Source organism: Fundulus heteroclitus, chromosome 23 (genome assembly GCF_011125445.2).
Source record: "Fundulus heteroclitus isolate FHET01 chromosome 23, MU-UCD_Fhet_4.1, whole genome shotgun sequence".
Taxonomy (NCBI): Eukaryota; Metazoa; Chordata; class Actinopteri; order Cyprinodontiformes; family Fundulidae; genus Fundulus; species Fundulus heteroclitus.
The window spans coordinates 20481737-20501172 of NC_046383.1; the positions used below are offsets into that span (position 1 = coordinate 20481737).

At 40.4% G+C, this 19436-nt stretch overlaps 1 protein-coding gene across 2 annotated transcripts; it reads left to right on the plus strand.

Moving 5' to 3' along the window:
• Positions 1-1086: 1086 nt before the first annotated feature.
• On the plus strand, positions 1087-7824 carry si:ch73-233f7.1 (protocadherin). Of its 2 annotated transcripts, XM_012882176.3 has the most exons (5): positions 1087-3755; positions 3846-3959; positions 6513-6571; positions 6714-6841; positions 7002-7824. In XM_012882176.3, the coding sequence occupies exons 1-5, from the start codon at positions 1437-1439 to the stop codon at positions 7355-7357; spliced, it is 2976 nt and encodes a 991-aa protein (XP_012737630.2). In that variant the 5' UTR covers positions 1087-1436; the 3' UTR covers positions 7358-7824. The 2 variants fall into 2 exon arrangements, with proteins under 2 accessions (XP_012737630.2, XP_012737629.2); XM_012882175.3 differs by having other exon boundaries at positions 1088-3959.
• The last annotated feature ends 11612 nt before the right edge of the window (positions 7825-19436 follow it).

A 19436-nucleotide genomic window follows, 5' to 3' on the forward strand; every position in this document is an offset into this window, starting at 1 on the left:
TAGATCCAAGCAAACATGTGCCTCGCTTCAGGGTTGCCTTATTTCTAATATAAACGAGATGACTGGTGCTTTCCTCCACTGGCGCTATTTATAATCTGATTTTAAGATTTCTGCGTTGCATCTGTCTCCATGGGAGCTTTTTCCATCCTCTTCGGGGGCGGTGAACAGCTCACCCCTGGAACATTTGTCTGATCCGGGCTATAACACCTGATTAAAGACAAGTGTGATTATGGATTTGTATCTTAGCTTTTATGTTAATTGTGTTTATACATGTTCAGGTCTACTTAAGTGAATTAAAGCTGTGTAATGCGCATTTGCATGGGTGCGCTGTCCGGTTAGGACTGTCAGTGTAATCATTTTAAGCTCAAGCGCACTCATTTGAATGCTGATTAAAAATGAATATCCTGACCTATCAAAGATTCTTTTTGTAAAAGCCCATTTTGTGTGTGATGATTAATGAATGGGACTGTTTTGCAGTGTGGGCATTCATCTTCAAAGGCCTCTAATTAAAAAGCATTGTGGCGTCCCAGGAGCCTGCTGGCTACTGGGCCTTTTGAGGCAACGCAGAAGAGGGATAACACATCTGTTATCCAAAACAATGAACTCCAGGAGTTTATTCTTTCCCAAAGCTTCCACGCTGTCATTACTAAAACATTGTTAAATCATGCTATCGCTGTCATCGTGTAAGTCTCCTTGGACATCTTTACTAATCCTTATCCGGTAAATGCAGCCTAGAAAGCGACCACTATCCGTTTCCTAATCCAAATCTAGCTTTGACGTCTGGTGTCAAACATGCCCTCTCTCGTCACTATAATGGGTCAGAAAGGAGGACGCGAAAGGGTTAAACGTCCACAGTAATTAGAGTCGCACTTATCGTTGACGTCCTCCAATACGGATCAGCAGCGAGGAGCTACGTCTACCCCCTCCATCTCTCTTTCTCTCCCTCTATTTCTCTCAGTGTCATACACATGCACACAATCTCTCACTCTCCCTCCCTCACTCCCTCTCTCTCTCTCTCTCTTACACACACACACACACACACACACACACACACACACACACACACACACACACACACACACACACACACTCCCGCCTTACCACCAACTCCTCCGAGTGTCTAATACACTGGAAAATCAAAGCGCGAGCCTCCCCCGTTCACACACCAGTGTTGCGCGTGGTGCACAGCAGAGAGCCACCTTCCTTCTCCTCTCTCCTGCTGCTCTTTCATCTGCAGGTTCATCTAAGTTTTTTTTCTCTTTTTTTTTTTTGGACACAGCTACATGTTAAAACTTTTCGTCTAGAACTATTTTCAGTATCTGGACAAACTATTTTCCGTCCATTTTATTTCATTTCAAACTTTGCAGCTTTAAAAGGGACAGGCTTTATGAGACAAAGCATGTCTGGATGAGGTTATTTTTACGCACGCCGCGGAAATGGAACGGAGACTCCGCAGAGGCAGCTGGGTTCCGGTGACTGGTCTAGTCATATGTCTCCTTCTGTGTGCGTGTGTGGTGGACCTGGTCCTCGCGCAGATTCGGTACTCTATCCCCGAGGAGCTGGACCACGGAGCCTTTGTGGGAAACATCGCAGAAGACCTGGGTCTAGATGTGGCCAAGCTTTCAGCCCGCAGGTTTCGCATTGTTTCTGGCGCAAAGAAGCAGTATTTAGAAGTGAACTTGGAGAATGGAATCCTCTTTGTTAACGAAAAGATAGACAGAGAGGAGCTGTGCGAAAGACGCCCGAGCTGTTTTCTACACCTACAAGTTGTCATTGAAAACCCGTTAGAACTGTACAGAGTGGAAGTGGAGATTTTGGATGTCAATGACAACGCTCCCAGCTTCCCGTGGACAGAGTTTAATCTCGACATCACAGAGTCTGCTGCTCCCGGCTCACGCTTCCCGTTAGAGAGCGCACAGGACCAGGACGTGGGCACCAACTCTCTGCGCTCCTATCAGCTGAGCGCAAACCAGCACTTTGTGCTCAACATCCAGACGCGCAATGATGGCAGCAAGTTCGCTGAGCTTGTGCTGGACACCCCGCTTGACAGGGAACAGCAAAAAAGACATGAAATGGTTCTTACTGCTTTTGACGGAGGTTCGCCAGAGCGCTCTGGGACAGCACTGATAACGATCACTGTGTTAGATGCCAACGATAACGTGCCTGTGTTTGACCGTTCAGTTTACAGAGCGAGCTTGGTGGAAAACGCGCCCAGGGGAACATTGGTGCTGAAATTAAACGCCACAGACTTGGATGACGGCTCAAATGGGGAAGTTACCTACGCGTTTAGCGGGCACGCACCTCTAAAGGTGCGCGAATTGTTCAGTGTGGACCCTTATATGGGTGAAATACGTGTGAAGGGCATCGTGGACTACGAGAAAGCCAGCGTGTATGAACTGTACGTTCAAGCAAAAGACAGAGGACCGTCGGCCGTGGCAGTACACAGTAAAGTGCTGGTGGACATCCTGGATGTGAATGACAACGCTCCAGAAGTTATCCTCACATCAGTGTCCACACCTGTTCAGGAGGACGCGCCGCCTGGCACAGTTATAGCTGTGATCAGCGTCATGGATCGAGACTCGGGGGAGAACGGGAACGTGGACTGCCAGATTCCGAATAACGTCCCCTTTCAGCTCCATTCCTCTTTTAAAAACTATTACACGCTGGTGACGAGCGAGCCCCTGGACAGGGAGACTGTGTCTGAGTTCAACATCACACTCACAGCCAGAGACTTGGGCTCTCCTTCTCTCTCTACCAGGAAAACAATCCTGGTTCAAGTGTCCGACATTAACGACAACCCCCCGCGGTTCTCTCAACCTTCATACACAGTTTATGTGACCGAGAATAATGCTCCGGGCGCTTCCATTTGCTCTGTCTCTGCGTTTGACCCTGATTCTAACCAGAACGCCTATCTGTCCTATTCTATTCTGGAGGGTCAAATTCAGGGCATGCCCGTGTCCACTTATGTCTCCATCAATTCTGACAACGGCAACATCTACGCACTGCGCTCTTTTGATTACGAGCAACTAAGAAACTTTCAGATTCTGGTGCAGGCGCAAGACGCTGGGTTCCCTCCTCTGGCCAGCAATGTCACAGTCAACGTGTTTGTTTTGGACCAGAATGACAATGCACCTGTTATTGTCTCCCCGCTGCCCAAAAACGGCACCGTGGCCACGGAGGTGGTTCCGCGCTCGGTGGACGCGGGGTATCTGGTTACCAAAATCACAGCGTTAGACGCAGACGCAGGGCAGAACTCCCGGTTGTCATACCAGGTTTTGCAGGCAACAGACCCGGGTTTGTTCAGCGTGGCTCTATACACCGGTGAAATCAGGACTATTCGCCGCTTAGTTGAAAAAGATGCAACAAGACAAAGAATGGTCATATTAATTAAGGACAACGGGCAGCCGCCGCTCTCCGCTACAGCCTCTATTCTCCTCACAGTTGTTGACAGCGTGCCCGAGTCGCTGTCAGATTTTGGAGACCTCACACTCAGCCCGAAACCCCCCTCAAACCTTGCCTTGTATCTCATCGTTTCGCTCAGCACAATATCGTTAATATTCCTGGTGGCTATCATAGTGCTGGCTTCAATAAAGTGCTATAAGGACAGGGAGACCCACAGCGGTTACAACCTCCCCCCTTTAGCCTGCTGCTGCTGCGGGGGATTTCAGCCAGAGCCGCCCCCGGAGGTGTTCAAAAAATCCAACCTCAACTTGCAGATTTCATCTGCGGCCAAAGTGCCCACAAACTGCATGGAGGTGAATGGAAATAGCAGTTTTTCTCAGTCATATTGTTATAAAGCCTGTCTGACCCCCGAATCAGCCAAAAGTGACTTTATGTTTCTGAAGCCGTGCAGCCCGAGCAGCACGCCGAGGAACAACGAGGCGAAGAGCGCGGACAACTCGTGGAACGCGCACAGCCGAAGCGCATCCGTGAACAACGGGGCTACGACTCCGAGCGAGGTAAGAAGGAGACCGGCACACAATATAAGAGTTTTAAGTGTGTTTTGTCAATCAACTTTGCTTGCTTCTTTGTAAAAACGCGCCACACTTTGACATTCCACCCCTTGAAGGTCAAATTACGCATGCCACACAGGTTTAAATTCAAACCCGAAACAAAGCCTGATTCAAGTGATTTTGTTCTCACGCCGTCTCAGGAACGCATTTCAAAGACAACAGGCTAGTTTATCTTCATTTTGATGCCCGTAAAATGTTTTGCTCTCTAGGAATGAAATGAGATGACGCGAAATTACATTTTAATTGACATGTTAATGAAAGTGTCAAGCCCCATCTTGCGAGGAGCATATGCTGCGCACGGACCGTGACTTAGAATGAAGTGAGATGTCAGTTACAGTACAGGAGAGAGGACAAAAAAAGGGGGGGGGGGTGCAGTTAAAGCTGGCTACCCTTTCAGTCTTAATAACAAGTCTAGTGTTTACCTATCACACATTAACTTATAGAGAATTGCTTTGACTTGTGCGAATAATCCCGGGGTGCCAATAGTTGTCAGGGAATGAGGGTGCGCGCACAGCTGCCTCAAGCGCCCGAGTTTGAATACAAATTCAAGGTTAAAAGCATTCGTTCGGATTCACACAATTATTGTTGGCTTTCTTAGACGCCTTCCCGCCCTCAGGCTAACAATATGGGACATATAACCCCACTAGCGATGCCTCAAGGGCAAAAGCAACAACCGCGCTGCACTATCAACAACGTGGCGTATTCGAAGAGGGAGTGGGTGGATGAGGGTATGTGTGTGTGTGTGTGTGTGTGTGTGTGTGTGTGTGTGTGTGTGTGCGTGCGTGCGCGCGCGCGTGTGCGTGTGTGTGTGTGTGTGTGTGTGTGTGGGGGGGGGGGGTCAATTATTGATGAGAAATGGCAAATGCCCGGTTTCGGAAAGAGAGAGGAGAGAGAAGGGAAGAGGGAGGAGGTGTGTGTGTGTAGCCTATGTGTAGGGTGGAGCGGGCGGGGGTGCAAGGAGAAGGAAGGAGATATTGGGGGGCGGGGGGCTTGGGGTGCAAGGACATGGCTGGACTGAGACGTGGATTGCCTGTAGATCGGTCCGGTGTTGTCCTTTGGATGCGAGGAGAAAGAGAGAGGGAGAGAGATACACCGATCAAGGGTGGAGGGAGAGAGAAGGGAAGGATGTAATCGAAGAAGAGGGAGTGAAGGAGACAAGGAGAGAGGGCATTTACAGCGAAAGGATGTGCACACCGGTGTTTTCTAATCCTGACAGACGGAGCAGCAGAGCATAAATGTGTGCGTAATGTTGATTTTTGTCACCCCGATTTCCTGGGGAAAAAAATCCCAGAGGCACAAAGAGTCAGAGTCCTCGCACTAAGCTCCACCAGGCAGAGGGAGAAATGTCACTGGCACAAACACCTCTGGCCACAAGAGGGATTTTGAGGTCACGCTGATTGTTCCGCCCGCAGCTATGCGCCTTCTGGAGAAAGTGCCCTTGCTCTTGTTAATTGGTTCCACTAATTCAGCCGGAGTCCCTCACCGTGCGCCCAGACGAGTCCTCCGTAAGGTCGTTGGTGACACACAAAAATAAAAGACAAATGACGAAGAAACTACTTGAGCGTTGCATAAAGCGAATGCACGGGCGTACTTGAGTTGATGGATTAGAGGTGAAAAGGAAGATTGAATACACATCCAGGCGTGTAAAGCAGGCAGGACAGGTGAGTGAATGTGCGCTCTATACTGCGCCGTACGAGTGCAGAGCTGTGCACTTGAAGCTGTGAGGGCCGCAAAGTTTTCAAGGCTCTCTGAGATACTTTTAATTAAATACCTTGCTCGAGGAGCATCAGGGAAATATTAATGAAAAACGATGCATAAAATCCACAAAACAATGACGTGTGTAATTTTCTTAATTTTTTCCCTGGTACGCTTTCCTTTGAAGATTAAAATCATGTTTCGTTTCATCCCTGTGGGGTTCTAATTGGTTTTATGCGCAGTTGGCGATGAGACTATTTTGAATGCCGATTTTAATAATACGCTTACGTCGCACTTCCCTTGTTAACAACTTCTGATGAGCTAATCAAGCGTGGAATGCATACTATGAGCCCCCCCCCCCCCCCCACACACACACACACACAAAATCACTCGGTTGCTTTCCTTCAGCTCTCAATTTTCCGCTGCAAAACGGAGGATAAAAGCAAAACTTAGCTGTTGCTGAAGGCGCCACAGACTGATCTGTGTTTTGACTACAGATCCACAAGGGGGCAGTCGCATTCCATCTGAAATGAGCCTCCATTTCCAGGCAAACACAGTCGACAACTCCAGTCATTTCTCACTGACCTCTATGATTTATGTGTGTGTGTGTGTGTGTGTGTGTGTGTGTGTGTGTGTGTGTGTGTGTGTGTGTGGGAGGGGGGGGAGTGAACAGAAGGCCTTTGTTCACAGTCCCTTTCTAACAAAGACAGAAAAGGGTCGTGAAAGCAGATGTTCTCTACAAAGTAGCAGAAAATTGTATCAGTCACATTTTCATGAAGCACTGTCATCTCTTTGTCGTTGCAGTTGAAACAACCGAACACAGACTGGACTCTGACAAAGACTCAGAACTCCTCGATCAAAAGGTATCATTGTGACTTAAGTACGTGGGAGGTTGACCAGTGTTACATTCCTCCTAATTAAAGTTTCTGAACTGTGAACATTTGATCATTTTTATAAAGCTTTTTTTTAACTGTTTGGTGAATGGGTCTTTTTTTTTTTCTATAGTTACAACTCCATCAACATGGATGGCACACTCATGCGTAAGGCCATGCATGCCGACCCAGAGAACTATGTCACCTCCATGGCACCTGGACAGTACTGGACATGGGGAACTCAAATGAAAGGCATGAAAGGTAAGACAGTCCAAATGTGTTGGACCGAATTTTCCTTTCATTGAAGCTGTATAGTCTTTCATTGTAAAGTAATTAATGTTCTCCCTGACATAGAAATGTCGGGGAGATTAAAAAAAAAAGTAATTAAGTAATTGTTTCTCATTGTCTGTTCTTTCTGTAGAGTACAAGATGTCTCCATCACCTAGTGCGGTACCCTCTCGTCCCTGGACTCCTCGTTGCACGCCTCCTCCACAACAGCAGCAGCAGCAGCAGCCACCAATTCCCTCGCATCCACACCCACACCCACACCCTCACCCGCACCCTCACCCACACCCACATCCACACCCACCCCCTGACTACCACCACAACGTCTACATCCCTGGAACTCCATCAGGCTTTTGCACCCTGCGGCCCACTGCCCAGCGAAGCGAACTGGACGTTCACAATTCCTTCTCCACTTTTGGCAAGAAACGACGTCTTCAGATGTCTCCGCAAGGGGAAGCTGCAGTGATAAATAATGATCTGTACAATGACTGACTCTCCACTGGCTGCCCATAATTGGTGCACAAACTAAATTCTGTAAAACAATGCTTTGACATGTATAAATGGTGTAAAATGTTCAAAAATACACAGAGGAATATAAACATCAAATGGAAAGTCTTATTTGGAGGAATTTGACCAGTCTTTTATCTGACTTACCACTGCAACACTGTCAATGTGTCTCTCTGTTATCATATTATAATTAATACAGTTATTTTGATCATTGTTATTATTTAGACAATCAAAGTGCAGCTCAATCCCATTCAAAAAGCAAAAGTGGACCATGATTTTGCACATTTTTGTTTTTTCATTCTTGTATGTTTCTTTGCTAGCAGAGCTTATGTAAATATTATGTAAATGCATATGCAAGCTGCACTATGATGCAGGCTCCGGTAACAAGGGGCTATTCTCCCCTACACATGTACTGTACACATTTATGAAATTAAAGTATTTTTTTCACTTGGTTTTATTCTTATTTTCTTAAGTCAAAGTTAAACTCAAACAAAAACTTACACAGATAAATCATTTAGATTCAGGTTGCAAAGATCGAATTTAATTAGCCTCAGTCAATTATTTTGGGGTGAAAAAGTTCTGCAGCCGCTCCTACAGGGCTGGAAAGCTTTTCGCCTTGGTAAGCTGTTTTCTGCAGTGAGGAATAAACATAGTAAAATGCTAACATATGCTAATTGGAGCACTTGCATTTCCATTTGCCCGCAGAGAATACCGGGGTTCATTAACTGAACAAACAGAACCTTCTCCCTCGAAATATCACTTTAATTAAGACCACGAACACGAATACAAGTGTCAGGGGAAGCAAAAGGATCAACTCCAAATGCCACACCTGAATAAAAAGCTACAGGGGCCTGTGGCTTCTTTTTCTTACTCTGCCCTTTTGCATCTTACTTCTCAGGGAATTAGCTGCTACCAGCAACAGATGAGAGCGGGCTAGTGGCCAGAAATGAGCAGTGAAATTAGGTCACCCCGTGGCTCGGATTGAAAATAATTTTGTTAATAAGGAAACCAGTGTCCACAGAGAACATGGAGGGAGCCTGCTAACCTTCTCTGCTGTAAGGTGATCCACCGGGACGTCTAAAGGGGAAGTCATATTTAGGTCAGCTCTATTTATTTTCAGAAGAGCAGTGAGGAGTGCTGCAGTTTAAACAGTGATTTGGGAGATTTTTCTACATATTAAAGTCACAAATACACAAAAATAAATCTCTTGACTGAAATAAGAACTTTTATGTAAATATTAGATATCATTTACACACTCGTTGGTGATAAAACTGTAAGTAAATGTAATTCTCAAAACAATAGTTATAAAATATATCCACTTAAAGCATGGGGAACCTGTCACATTCCTGACCAATCCTGGTTGTTTGGGCTGGGAGCTGTCACCTTTTTGGTGCTGAAACTTCTGTTCTCCTGCAATTTATGTATCTCTCCACCAGAGGGCGCATACAGCATTACTTACTGAACACTGCTTAATATCCAATGATATGAAGGCCCCAATTCAAGAATTACATATATTATGCAACCCATCCCTAAACTTAGAAAGATATTTAAGCAAAATGCTTAGAAATTTGTGCTCTTTAAGTATGTTCCCTAAATACTTTTGAAGTATAAAAACATTTAAAGTGTAAATATTATAAAGTTTTGTTTCATGACAAAATGAAAAAAAGTAACACGTTTTTGCCTACAATAACAACAACTACAAAATCAACGTGAAGCAAATAATTAATAGTTACTGACACTGGCTGTGGAAGTGGCAGAGCTCATATTTCAGCTACTCCCTTAAGCTAAAGGTCATTGGTTATCTCAATGTCAAAGGTGCTTCATTGAACCATAAAACGTCTTTGGTAGTTTGGAGAACCAAAATTCAAATCAAATAATCATGTTACCATACAATACTAGTTTAATGAAGGTAACAGCAGTATGAAGGTGTAAACTATAGATTCTAAACACAGTAAATATATTTAAAACAATTTGTACATCAAAAATAATAAAAAAAAAATTCCAGTCTTTCAGGATTGCAGTTGGTACAGTTGTTCATGCTGACCTTAGGTGTTGTTAAGTAAAATCTGCCTTTATTCATCACTCGCGTTTAATATGTCAAACACGGTTTGAATGAGACTGGGAAATATTTATTTTGAACCACTACAGGCCAACCAGCAGATGGCATCATTGAGTAAGATTTAATTATTATTATTATTATTATTATTATTATTATTATTATTATTATTATTATTATTATTATTATTATTATTATTATTATTATTATTATTATTATTATTATTATTATTAAGGAAGCCCTGGTCAAGATAGGAAGCAGCAGTGTAATTAAATCACATAGTTACAAACCTCCCACAAGAATGATATGACTATGAATTGCATTTAAAGATAAAACTGAGAAAAACATGTACATACAGTGGAATTAAGATCAAATTACCTCAGCATTATTTGAAAAGCTCTGGAAGATGTCAAGTCTGTTAATTTCCAGTCATTCTGCAACATATTCCATGCAAAAGATGCAGGAATAAACAAAAACCTTTTCACTCATTTTAGTATGGGCTATTGGAACTGAAAGCAACAAAAAGCCACACTAATGTAAAGAGTAAAAGAACAGAACTATTTATGCGCAATTAAATGACATATGTATGAAGGCAGTAGTCCAGGTATTGCCTTATATATAAAAATAAGACAGTGGTAGTTTCTTCTTGTGGCCAAAGAGTAATTATAATAACGAGAGAGTAATTTGCATTGATGTGTCAGTGCTTCACAGTTAGTGATTAACCTGAGAGCAGCTTGATAAGCAGCATCAGATATATGAAGACAGTGAGCAGAAGTATTCATATAGAAATGATCACCATAGTGCAATACTTCTAAAAGTGTTGTAACTTCTTGAAACTTGTTTCAGTTGAAAGAAAAACAGAACTTATTTCAAACATGAAACACTGACCTTTGCATTAGCTTCTTCTCAAGTTTCTCTGAAAATCTGAGATTGTCCCATATCATTTAATTTTCCTCCAGAGTTGTCACTGGGGAAGCTGTTTGCAATTTAATTATTTCAACAGAAAATATTTTGCTGAAACATTTAAAATTATAACACTGTTTTCTAAAGATACAGCCCAACAACTAGTTGAAAAGCGCTGGATTAAAACAAGATGAATTTCAATGCTAATATAAAACATTAATCTGTAATATTATGCTAATGTTTTTGGGTATAAGAAATGTCATTAATTTTCTTTTCTTATTCATTTCACTTTTATAACCATTTTTATGACAACTATGTTTTTGATTATTGGGCCCTTACAAAACTTCAGCTAAAAAGTAACAGCATTGTTTTAATCTAAACCGATTAACATATATTGCACTTTGTATTAGAACAGCAAACAGGCTTAAATCGGAGGCAACCGGACTTTCGCTCAGTTCTTTCTGAGCAAAAGTCTGCCCAGGAGGATGTGCCTCTATGCCCTTAAAAACAGCAGTGCACCAACTGCAGGTTGCTCAAGTGTGAGTCACTAACATTAAGAAAGACTGCTGAATAGGTGTAGAAACATTTTCAGAAAGAACTGAGTGGAAGTCTGGTTGCCTCTGATATAAGCCTGTTTGCTGTTCCAATGACCCCCATAACTGAGAATTTGCACAGGCATTTGTATTAGAAAGCCTTCAGCATTAAAGGTGCATTCACATAGGTGCGACAAAGTCTGCACTTTTGCATGCTGTCGCCAAGCCAGAAATACAGCAGTAGTGATAATTGGTTGAGTCATACAACTCAGGCCGACTGTCAACTCCAACAACTGTCACTTTACATCCATTGCAGGTGTCTTGTTGCTCTGGCTCTGCTTTAATTGCCCAAATTAAGCATTTTGTGTTGCTAGAATTGCTTCTGTGGCCTTGCATAACGTCGCTTTGTGACATGTCGCTCCCATGTGGCACCTGTGCATAGGCATATCATATAAATCTGTTACTCGGCCTGACACATTCACATTCAGTGTGAACACACCTTTAAATTATTTTACTGTAACCTCTACATTTTACTTGTATTGTATTGTGTTTTTTTTTTTTTATGTATGTCTGCAGTCTTGTGTATGGTACCAGCACATCACCTAGAAGATGAATTATGAGTTAAACGCCTGGCAGGAATGAAGGCAGTTTATGGAGCGACTCCTGTGGGCCATTTCTTACTTACTTGACCAGTACAGTTAGCTTCATAAACAGCAAAGTTGCTGCTCTTTTTTCTGTGTTATTTCAGGCCACATTTAGTTTTAGTTTCTTAATTATAATTTGTAATTAAACATCAGAATTTTAGAAACCTTATAGTAACCTGAAAGTGAAACCACATAACATGTTAAAAATAACCTGTTTAGGTATTTTGCATGGTTTCTACAAGTGAAATGTAAGTTACAGATGATTGAAACAGGTTTTCATTGGGGTAACTGACAGGCTGCCTTCACCGAAGAAAAACGTGGGTTTATTAGAAACTATGTGCTATAATTTAAAATGAAAAATGTGTTGGTTACAAAAAAGTATAATTCATAACAAGATTTTTGTATCTATCTGGAAAAATTGTCTTATCTACAGTTGATAGAGCTTTTTTGAAGTAGTCATGGTGAAGATAAAAAAAAAAAGTTTACCAAATTAGTACCTTTACCTTGTAAACTCTCTTTAAAAGTGCTGGCAAGTGTTGCCATCTACAAGTGTTTACAGCTCAAAATATACCAGATCATAAATGCATGTTTTATCAAATTATATTAAAATATCAAATTAATCTTTTTTCTGACAATTGTGAAACTGTTTTTGCATGATCTCTGGAAAACCTGACCTGTGATTAATATGTTTTGATCCAGCTGAGCTTTCTGAGTTATCAAAATAGTAGCCTCATACAAACCTTCAACTTGTGTTAGACTCAATCACAATCAAATTATTAAAGTTTACTCTTTGATCACTGTCCTTGTTTTAGATATGACTAAACTATCCTCAGTAAATGGATATGTACCACAGACTATTAAGGTAACTGTAATTAAACATTTACTTAAGCAACCTTCTCTTGATCAATATGACTTAATAAATTGCAGACCTATATGTAATCTTCCCTTCTCATCTAAAATTCTTGAGAAAATAGTTGTTAATCAAGGATGTGAGCATTACCACACTAATGACCAGTTTGAAGAGTTACAGTCGGGTTTCACAGCTCATCATAGCACTGAAAAGACTCTGGTGAAGGTCACTAATTATATTTTGATGGCCTCAGATAATGGACTTGTGCCTGTACTTGTCCTGTTAGATCTCAGTGCTGCATTTGATGCAGTCGATCACAACATTGTCTTAGAAAGGCTTATAAGTCCTCTATGGATCAAGAGAACGACACCAGGCTGGTTTAAATCGTATGTGTTCAATGATACACGTTTGTTCATGTAAATAATAAATCTTGTTCAAATGCCAGGGTTACATGTGGAAAACCACACGAATAAGTCCATGGGTATATGTATATGTCCTATAACATTGAATGCAGGTAACCCGGCACCAGCTCGAGGCAGGTCTGAGTAGCTTTTCCTGAGTAGAGGGCAGGGTGAGCTGTGTGAAGCTGACACTCACATATGTAAAAAAACTCCAGTAAATAGACTGAATGGTTAGTGCCTCGTTTGTAGAGGTTTGTGCCTCGACTTTTGCTGCACTGTGACTTTGAGGTTAGTTGTGTATTTTCTTAGGGTTTCCCTCAACCAATTTTCTGGCAACATGTCTCATTCAACAGGTGGTGTGCTTATTTGTCCTCAGCGAACACCCCGCACACGCTATGATATCAAGGCAAGACAATCCAACATGTTGAATATCGCCAATTTGAGCAACATTTACTCGGTTAAATTTGTTTGAGTAACTTCTTTGGGGAAAAAAATACTTTTAGGTGTAGTTTTACTGCACTGTAATGTTGCCATGAAGTCTCACTACTCTCACTTGAGCACAACTTCAGGTTTTGTCTGCACATCGTGAGTGACTTTACTAAATGAAAAAGAAACACGTTTTGTCCAAAAATTCACCAGACACAGAGATACACAATTTTTTCTACACAAGCTTCATTTTTCAAAAATATTTCTCCATATGGTGAGGGTGCTGTGTCATCCAGAGGTCAAGTGACAATACAGTGAGCAGGGGATTGGTGCTTGTATATGTATACCAAATCTATAGGACTATAAGTTGCATCCGTCATAAAATGCATCATAAAGGAGAAAAAAAGGCATATATATATAAGTCACACTTATTTAGAAATGTATTTCACTATATCCAAAACAAACAAAAAAGCTGACCTTTAATCTGGTAAGACAGTTTATTCAATTACACAACTGTATCCACAACAGGATGAATAACATGGAACAAACCTGGGAGATTGACTGGGGTAAATTAGCATAAAAAGTCAGCAATTCCAACCGGCATAATGGGCCATTGAGCTGAAATTTTTTTCAAAAATTACGATGATATTAGACCGCAAGGGTAACTGTGCTAAATGCTAAGCTGTTTGAGAGCAACATAGACAGGTCAGTAAAGCTCTAGAACATGCATCAGCTAAGTTGTAATCCACTCGGACAACGTGAACTAACGCTTGCTGTTATTAGCTTCATAGTCAGCCCAACAATGGGGTTCTTTTTTTTTTTTTTTTTTTTTTTTTTTTTTCCCAGTGTCCTGTCTAGCAATGTGGCAATAAAAATTGATATCTTAATGCCAAATAGAGCTCGACAGATTTTACTTTCACAAGTGGAGCAAACAGCTTTCGCCATAATGCTCCGCTTGATTTGTGCGTGTAAATAGCTTTATTGTGATTCCTGCAGGGAGAATTTCAAATTATATGGACACTACAATGGGAAAGTAGGAGAGTAAAAGAAAAACAAGAAGAGAAAAAAAGAGAAAGAAGAGGTGAAAGAAAGAAGAGATAAAAGGAAGAGAATGATAAAACTTCCTCTGTCTGCTCCATCTCCTGGAAAGAGACACAAAAAGAACAGCACAACCAACAGACATAAAGCAACAGATACAATCGTGTAACACCTTGATACCATTGCTAAATCATATGTATTATTATTTAAGCTGACATGTGTAATGTGATACCTAAAAAAAAAAAAGTAAAAGAAAGTAAATAAATTATAGCCTTTCTATATATAAGTGAACATTTAATACCTGGGACCCAGCACCTGTGGGAGATTGTGAGAGTGCACTAATTTAGGTGAAAATTATCCAGAAGGAAATGGCTTGATAGTGATTGTGGAGAACCGAAGAACAATGGGGTTCTATCGCAGTCTGGGTCCTTCGAGCTGCACTACGCAACGCTCCGCTGTGTGAGTGCTGACTGAAACAGCAGAACAACAAACAAATGTGTCAGTCTGTGTTATATATAAGTTAATGTTTCCATTGATTTTTAAGGGGTAAAGGAGCAGGATATAGTTTTCACAAACCACTAGGCTTGACAGGCTAGACAGGCCTCTTACAGGCTATAGACGGTAATGTCAGTATAATTTTCCATTTAAAACATGGTCAAGTGGAATTTATATTCAAAAAATTATGGTATGTACTCTGAGGTGTCTGAATTCTCTTTTTATAACACAAATAAATAACATCAATTTTACAATGATGTTATTTATTTGTGTTATATTTTAGGTTTGTCTTTTTAATGCCTGACTTTGTACTTGAGTTTACATTTTCACCCGTATGATTAGATCATTATTAGATATGAAATCAGGTCTTATGATCAAACAGCAACATTTTTTACTCTTGAATAATTTTTGGGATTGCTACTTTTTACTTTTACTTGAGTGACAATATGCTAAAGCTGTACTACTCTTACTCTAGTAAAACTTTAGGCTTTGCTGTAATTAACAATGACCACACAGATTATTCTTACATAGTGAGAAAAGTAGAAACATTATCCAGCAGCTCCTTTTCCTACCTTCTTCTTTACTCACTGCACTATTCAAACAGCACTTATGGTGACCGTTGATGCACTTATGCTTTGGCTAGAGTCCTAACCCAAAAGACATTTTAAGATGGAGCCAAGGATTCCGATTTACAGCTCCACTTCTTATGTCTGTTTGAGATGGAATGTTGTGGTTTGTTTTATTTGTGCACAATTTGACACAATCTCAATTAAAACAATGCATAATGTACTATGTTTATGATACCTTCATTTAACTATGAAGATTTGTTTTGTAATTTTGCATTTTTAGGAAAGGAGGTTGAGGACCATCTAAAAATAAGGACCCTCTCTGATGCAGAAAAGTCTTTAGTGAAGACTTTGACCCCTGCACCTGTTCTTTGCAACTGGAGGCAGTAAGGTTCCTGCAGTGCACCCCAGTCCAAAACTGTTTTTTTTTCTCATGATGAAACCACTTTCCTATTGCTCATACATGTTCAAATTAGCTGTAAATCTTTGTAAACAGGGAGAAGTTGGCTTACAATGATGATTTTGACTACAATCTTGTGGTAGCTCTGATAAGTGGCGCCAGACGTTCAGTACAATTTCTGCCCAATTATGGTTGGAACACTGAAGAAAAGTTACCATTCTGCTATAACCATCCATAGCACGATGTACAAATAATTTCCATCGGATGATTTTTGTCAATATGCCAGATGTAATTTGGCACTTGGTATATTCTTGACTCTTCTCCAGTAGGATCAACCCTTTTCACACAGTCTGTAAGTCAATGTCGTACAATAATATTTTGAGCACATAAATGGCCATTTAGCATTACCTCTCCCACATGAGGATGCTCGGGTTTAATGGCTATTATTGCTGCATTAAGCTCTTGATCAGAAATGTCACTAAATTTGTTTGGTTTTGCTTAATGTGGTATTCCCCCTTGAGCTTGTACCAAGTAGGTCTGGATATCTCTGAAGTAGAGAAGCTGCTTATGAACATGTTCTGCTTTGCAGCAGCAGATCCTCAATCTCTTTGGCGATGATGCCATCACCATCCTAGTTGAAAAAGAAAAGTAAGGGAAGACATGAATGACACTGAGAAGGAAATGAGTTGAACTGAACTTAAACAACATTATTTCTCTTACAGAATGCATGAACATTGAATACAACAAAAAACAAATTTGATTGCCAGTGCTGAGGTTGTGATTTTTTTTATCTTATAGCAGTTCCCTGCTTTGTCGAAATAATTTCTTTCATTTAACAAATAACAGATTCACAGCTATCAAGCCATTTTGGTTGTGTGTCAAAGTACCTGATTAAAAGAAGGAAAGGGGATCCACTGTCTGCAATTTTTGCTATAAATCAGAAGCATTGAGGATGAACTTTAAAATTTGAACATAAAAATCTTAAGTTGTTTTGTCCCCCACTTTAAATGACAAGTAAATTTAAATATGAATAAAGAAAACATAGGACAAAGTGTCTAGTGTGCAACTGGATGTGCATTGACATTAACTACAAAACTACATAGGTTACTTTTCAAATAAGGAGTAATCTCCTCAATTCAAAATGATAACTAGGATAAAAGGGGTTATCTTTAATAACCCTATCAATAACTGTATTTTTACACACAAATACATACAAAGTTTTATTTTCCATTGCAAAAAGCCAACAAAAAGCTAACACTTTACTTACTGATTTTTGCAGTGTGTTGGTATGAGTATTGTGCCATCACACACAGTTTTAAGTTATTTAATGTTTAATAAATAACCTTCGGTCTGTTAGGTATTGTCTGGTGAATATCAACCCTAACAGCTGATATTAGGACAATAGTTGAAAGGGTGATTCGAGCGCTGACATTATTTTAACAGCAAACTCTGCACACATATAGAATAAATGTGTGACATCTTCTCTTCAAGTTCAAGAATTTATTAACAGAAATAAATGAACATCCAGAGAATATCACTATAGAATGTTGTTTACCTGAATTAAACATATATTTCAATTACAAATCCTCTCTATTAGGCTAGTGAAACTTAAGTAAACTACTAAGCAAAATTAAGATAAAAAGAAGCTAAAGAACAATTTACACACAAAAGTAACAAAAAAGACAAATACATAATAATACAGAATAAGTCATCAGAATAATTTAGTGAATTCTGGTTCACTGCAGATCTAAGTTAGAAAACCAAAGATCATCTTAAAGAATGTGGAATGAGATCAAACTAGCTTGACTAATTTAGAACATTTGGTATGTTCAACCCATTCACTATGCAAATCTGACTTAGATAAAACATTATTTGAGAAAATAACATTTTAAAGATTGGTTTGCTAAGTAAAAATCAATACATTTAGGACCCTTGATTTAATTTTATTATTTATGCTAGCAGACATTAGGCACTACTTTAGGTAGACTTTTAAACTCTATTTGGTCGTAATAGAGCAGACTAGACAACACAAACATTAATATCCCATCAGTGTATAAAACCCTTATGGATCTAAAGTTTGCTATAACTATAAAAACACACTCAAACACATCAGCAAAGCTTTGTTTCAAGAATGCTAGCGAGCAGCGTGGCCTGCTAGCTCCAGGTCTTAAACCTCAGTCAAAGCTTAAAACAGTAAAACTATTGAAAGTAAACATTTTTAAACTTTCCCTGCCAAACCTCAGCCTTTGTGTTTGTTCGGTTGACTTTGGGCATCCAGTTTGAAGCAGTTGAAGCAGGGTGAAGCTGGATCTTCGGCCTGGGGCTGCGAGCAAGCTCAAGAAGGAAGACTCCTTGTGAAACCTGGTCTGGAAAGTGCTTACATGGCTCCGTTGGTCTGCTGTGGAACACGGGGACCTCTGCATGGCCTTCCTGCCGTGGTTTTGTCCTTCTCTGAAGGCTGAAGTTCACTCAGCTCGACCTGAAACCATCTGAGAAAATCATAAAGCAGGTTTTGATTTGGATGGATTCTCGACTCTGGCATCTAATTACGCAGAAGACAGACTGCAGACTTCGCTCCATTAATCATGTAAAGCACTTTCCTAATCATGTAAAGCACTGTCTGCATTGTCTTTGCACTGAAATGTGTTATACAAATTCATTTGCCTTGCCTTCCCAGTTGAGCATGTTTGTGGGTATTCGAACCACATGGAGGCCCATGGCTTGTTTCCCCAGTGTAGAACTCCTCTCTCCTCCAGTGTCCACAGGCAAGGAGGAAGATAAATTCTAGAGTCCATAAATATTCACAGGCATGTTCATGATTTTATATAGTACTTCACCATAAAAACATGGTATTTCGTTAAACACATTTTTAAGGGCCGGTTTACTCTATATAAAACAGCCTGACACAATTTTATTTTAAACGCAACCTTCTGCAGGAGCATGATCTGTAATAATCTGACTATCAAAGATTCCAAAACTGTATCATGTCTGCTTATTTTTAAAAACGCAAAAACCCAAACAAAGATTTATTTGGAAACCTGACATTTGGTGAGGGTAAAATTGTGTAAGATCTGGAATTAGTGGGGAATCGAATGCAAGTGTAACTACTAGTGTATTATTGTTCTGATTTAATGAGAGCGTATTTCTAACTCATTCATCATTTTCTAACGAAATAATGTAAAACAGATCGTGGCGTCACGTGCTAATTAGCATATTATGAAGTCATATCTCGCCGCAGTGCCTGTAACTTGATCTTAGTTATCCTATTTTGTCTTGGCTTTAAATGGACATGAATGTGACAATACGCCGTTCAGGATTGTATCGTTGGGGTTTCGGGTTATGCACGGTATTTCTAGTTCGGACTACCACGTTTGGCACACAAACAAAAACCAAACAAACAAACAGAGAACGTTAAAATGAGGAAAAATAAAGAAAAATGGTGGCAGAAAGTAAAGACTCTCCTTTGTATAAGAATTATGGAATAACAGAAATATGCAGTTTTAAGAAATAATGAAAGATTTCCCTTATAGTTCCACAGAGGGGAAATTTTGTCTCTACATCTAACCCGTCCCTTAGGACGGGTTAGATGTACTGGGGTTCAATCCATTGAAAAAAGGATGGCATACATTATACATAATTAGCGCAAATGAGCCATTGTTGGAATACATAGATTTACACAATACAATACAAGATCCCTCCAGTTTGAGGAGCGTTGGGCACATGGTGTCACTGTTGACCACCAAAGCAAAAAG

Excerpts from the sequence above, each read along its gene's own strand:
- si:ch73-233f7.1 (XM_012882175.3), top strand. The coding sequence starts at position 1,437 with ATGGAACGGAGACTCCGCAGAGGCAGCTGGGTTCCGGTGACTGGTCTA. Across the intron at positions 3,960-6,512 it reads GGGCTACGACTCCGAGCGAG|TTGAAACAACCGAACACAGA; the intron begins GTAAGAAGGAGA and ends TTGTCGTTGCAG. Across the intron at positions 6,842-7,001 it reads TCAAATGAAAGGCATGAAAG|AGTACAAGATGTCTCCATCA; the intron begins GTAAGACAGTCC and ends TTCTTTCTGTAG.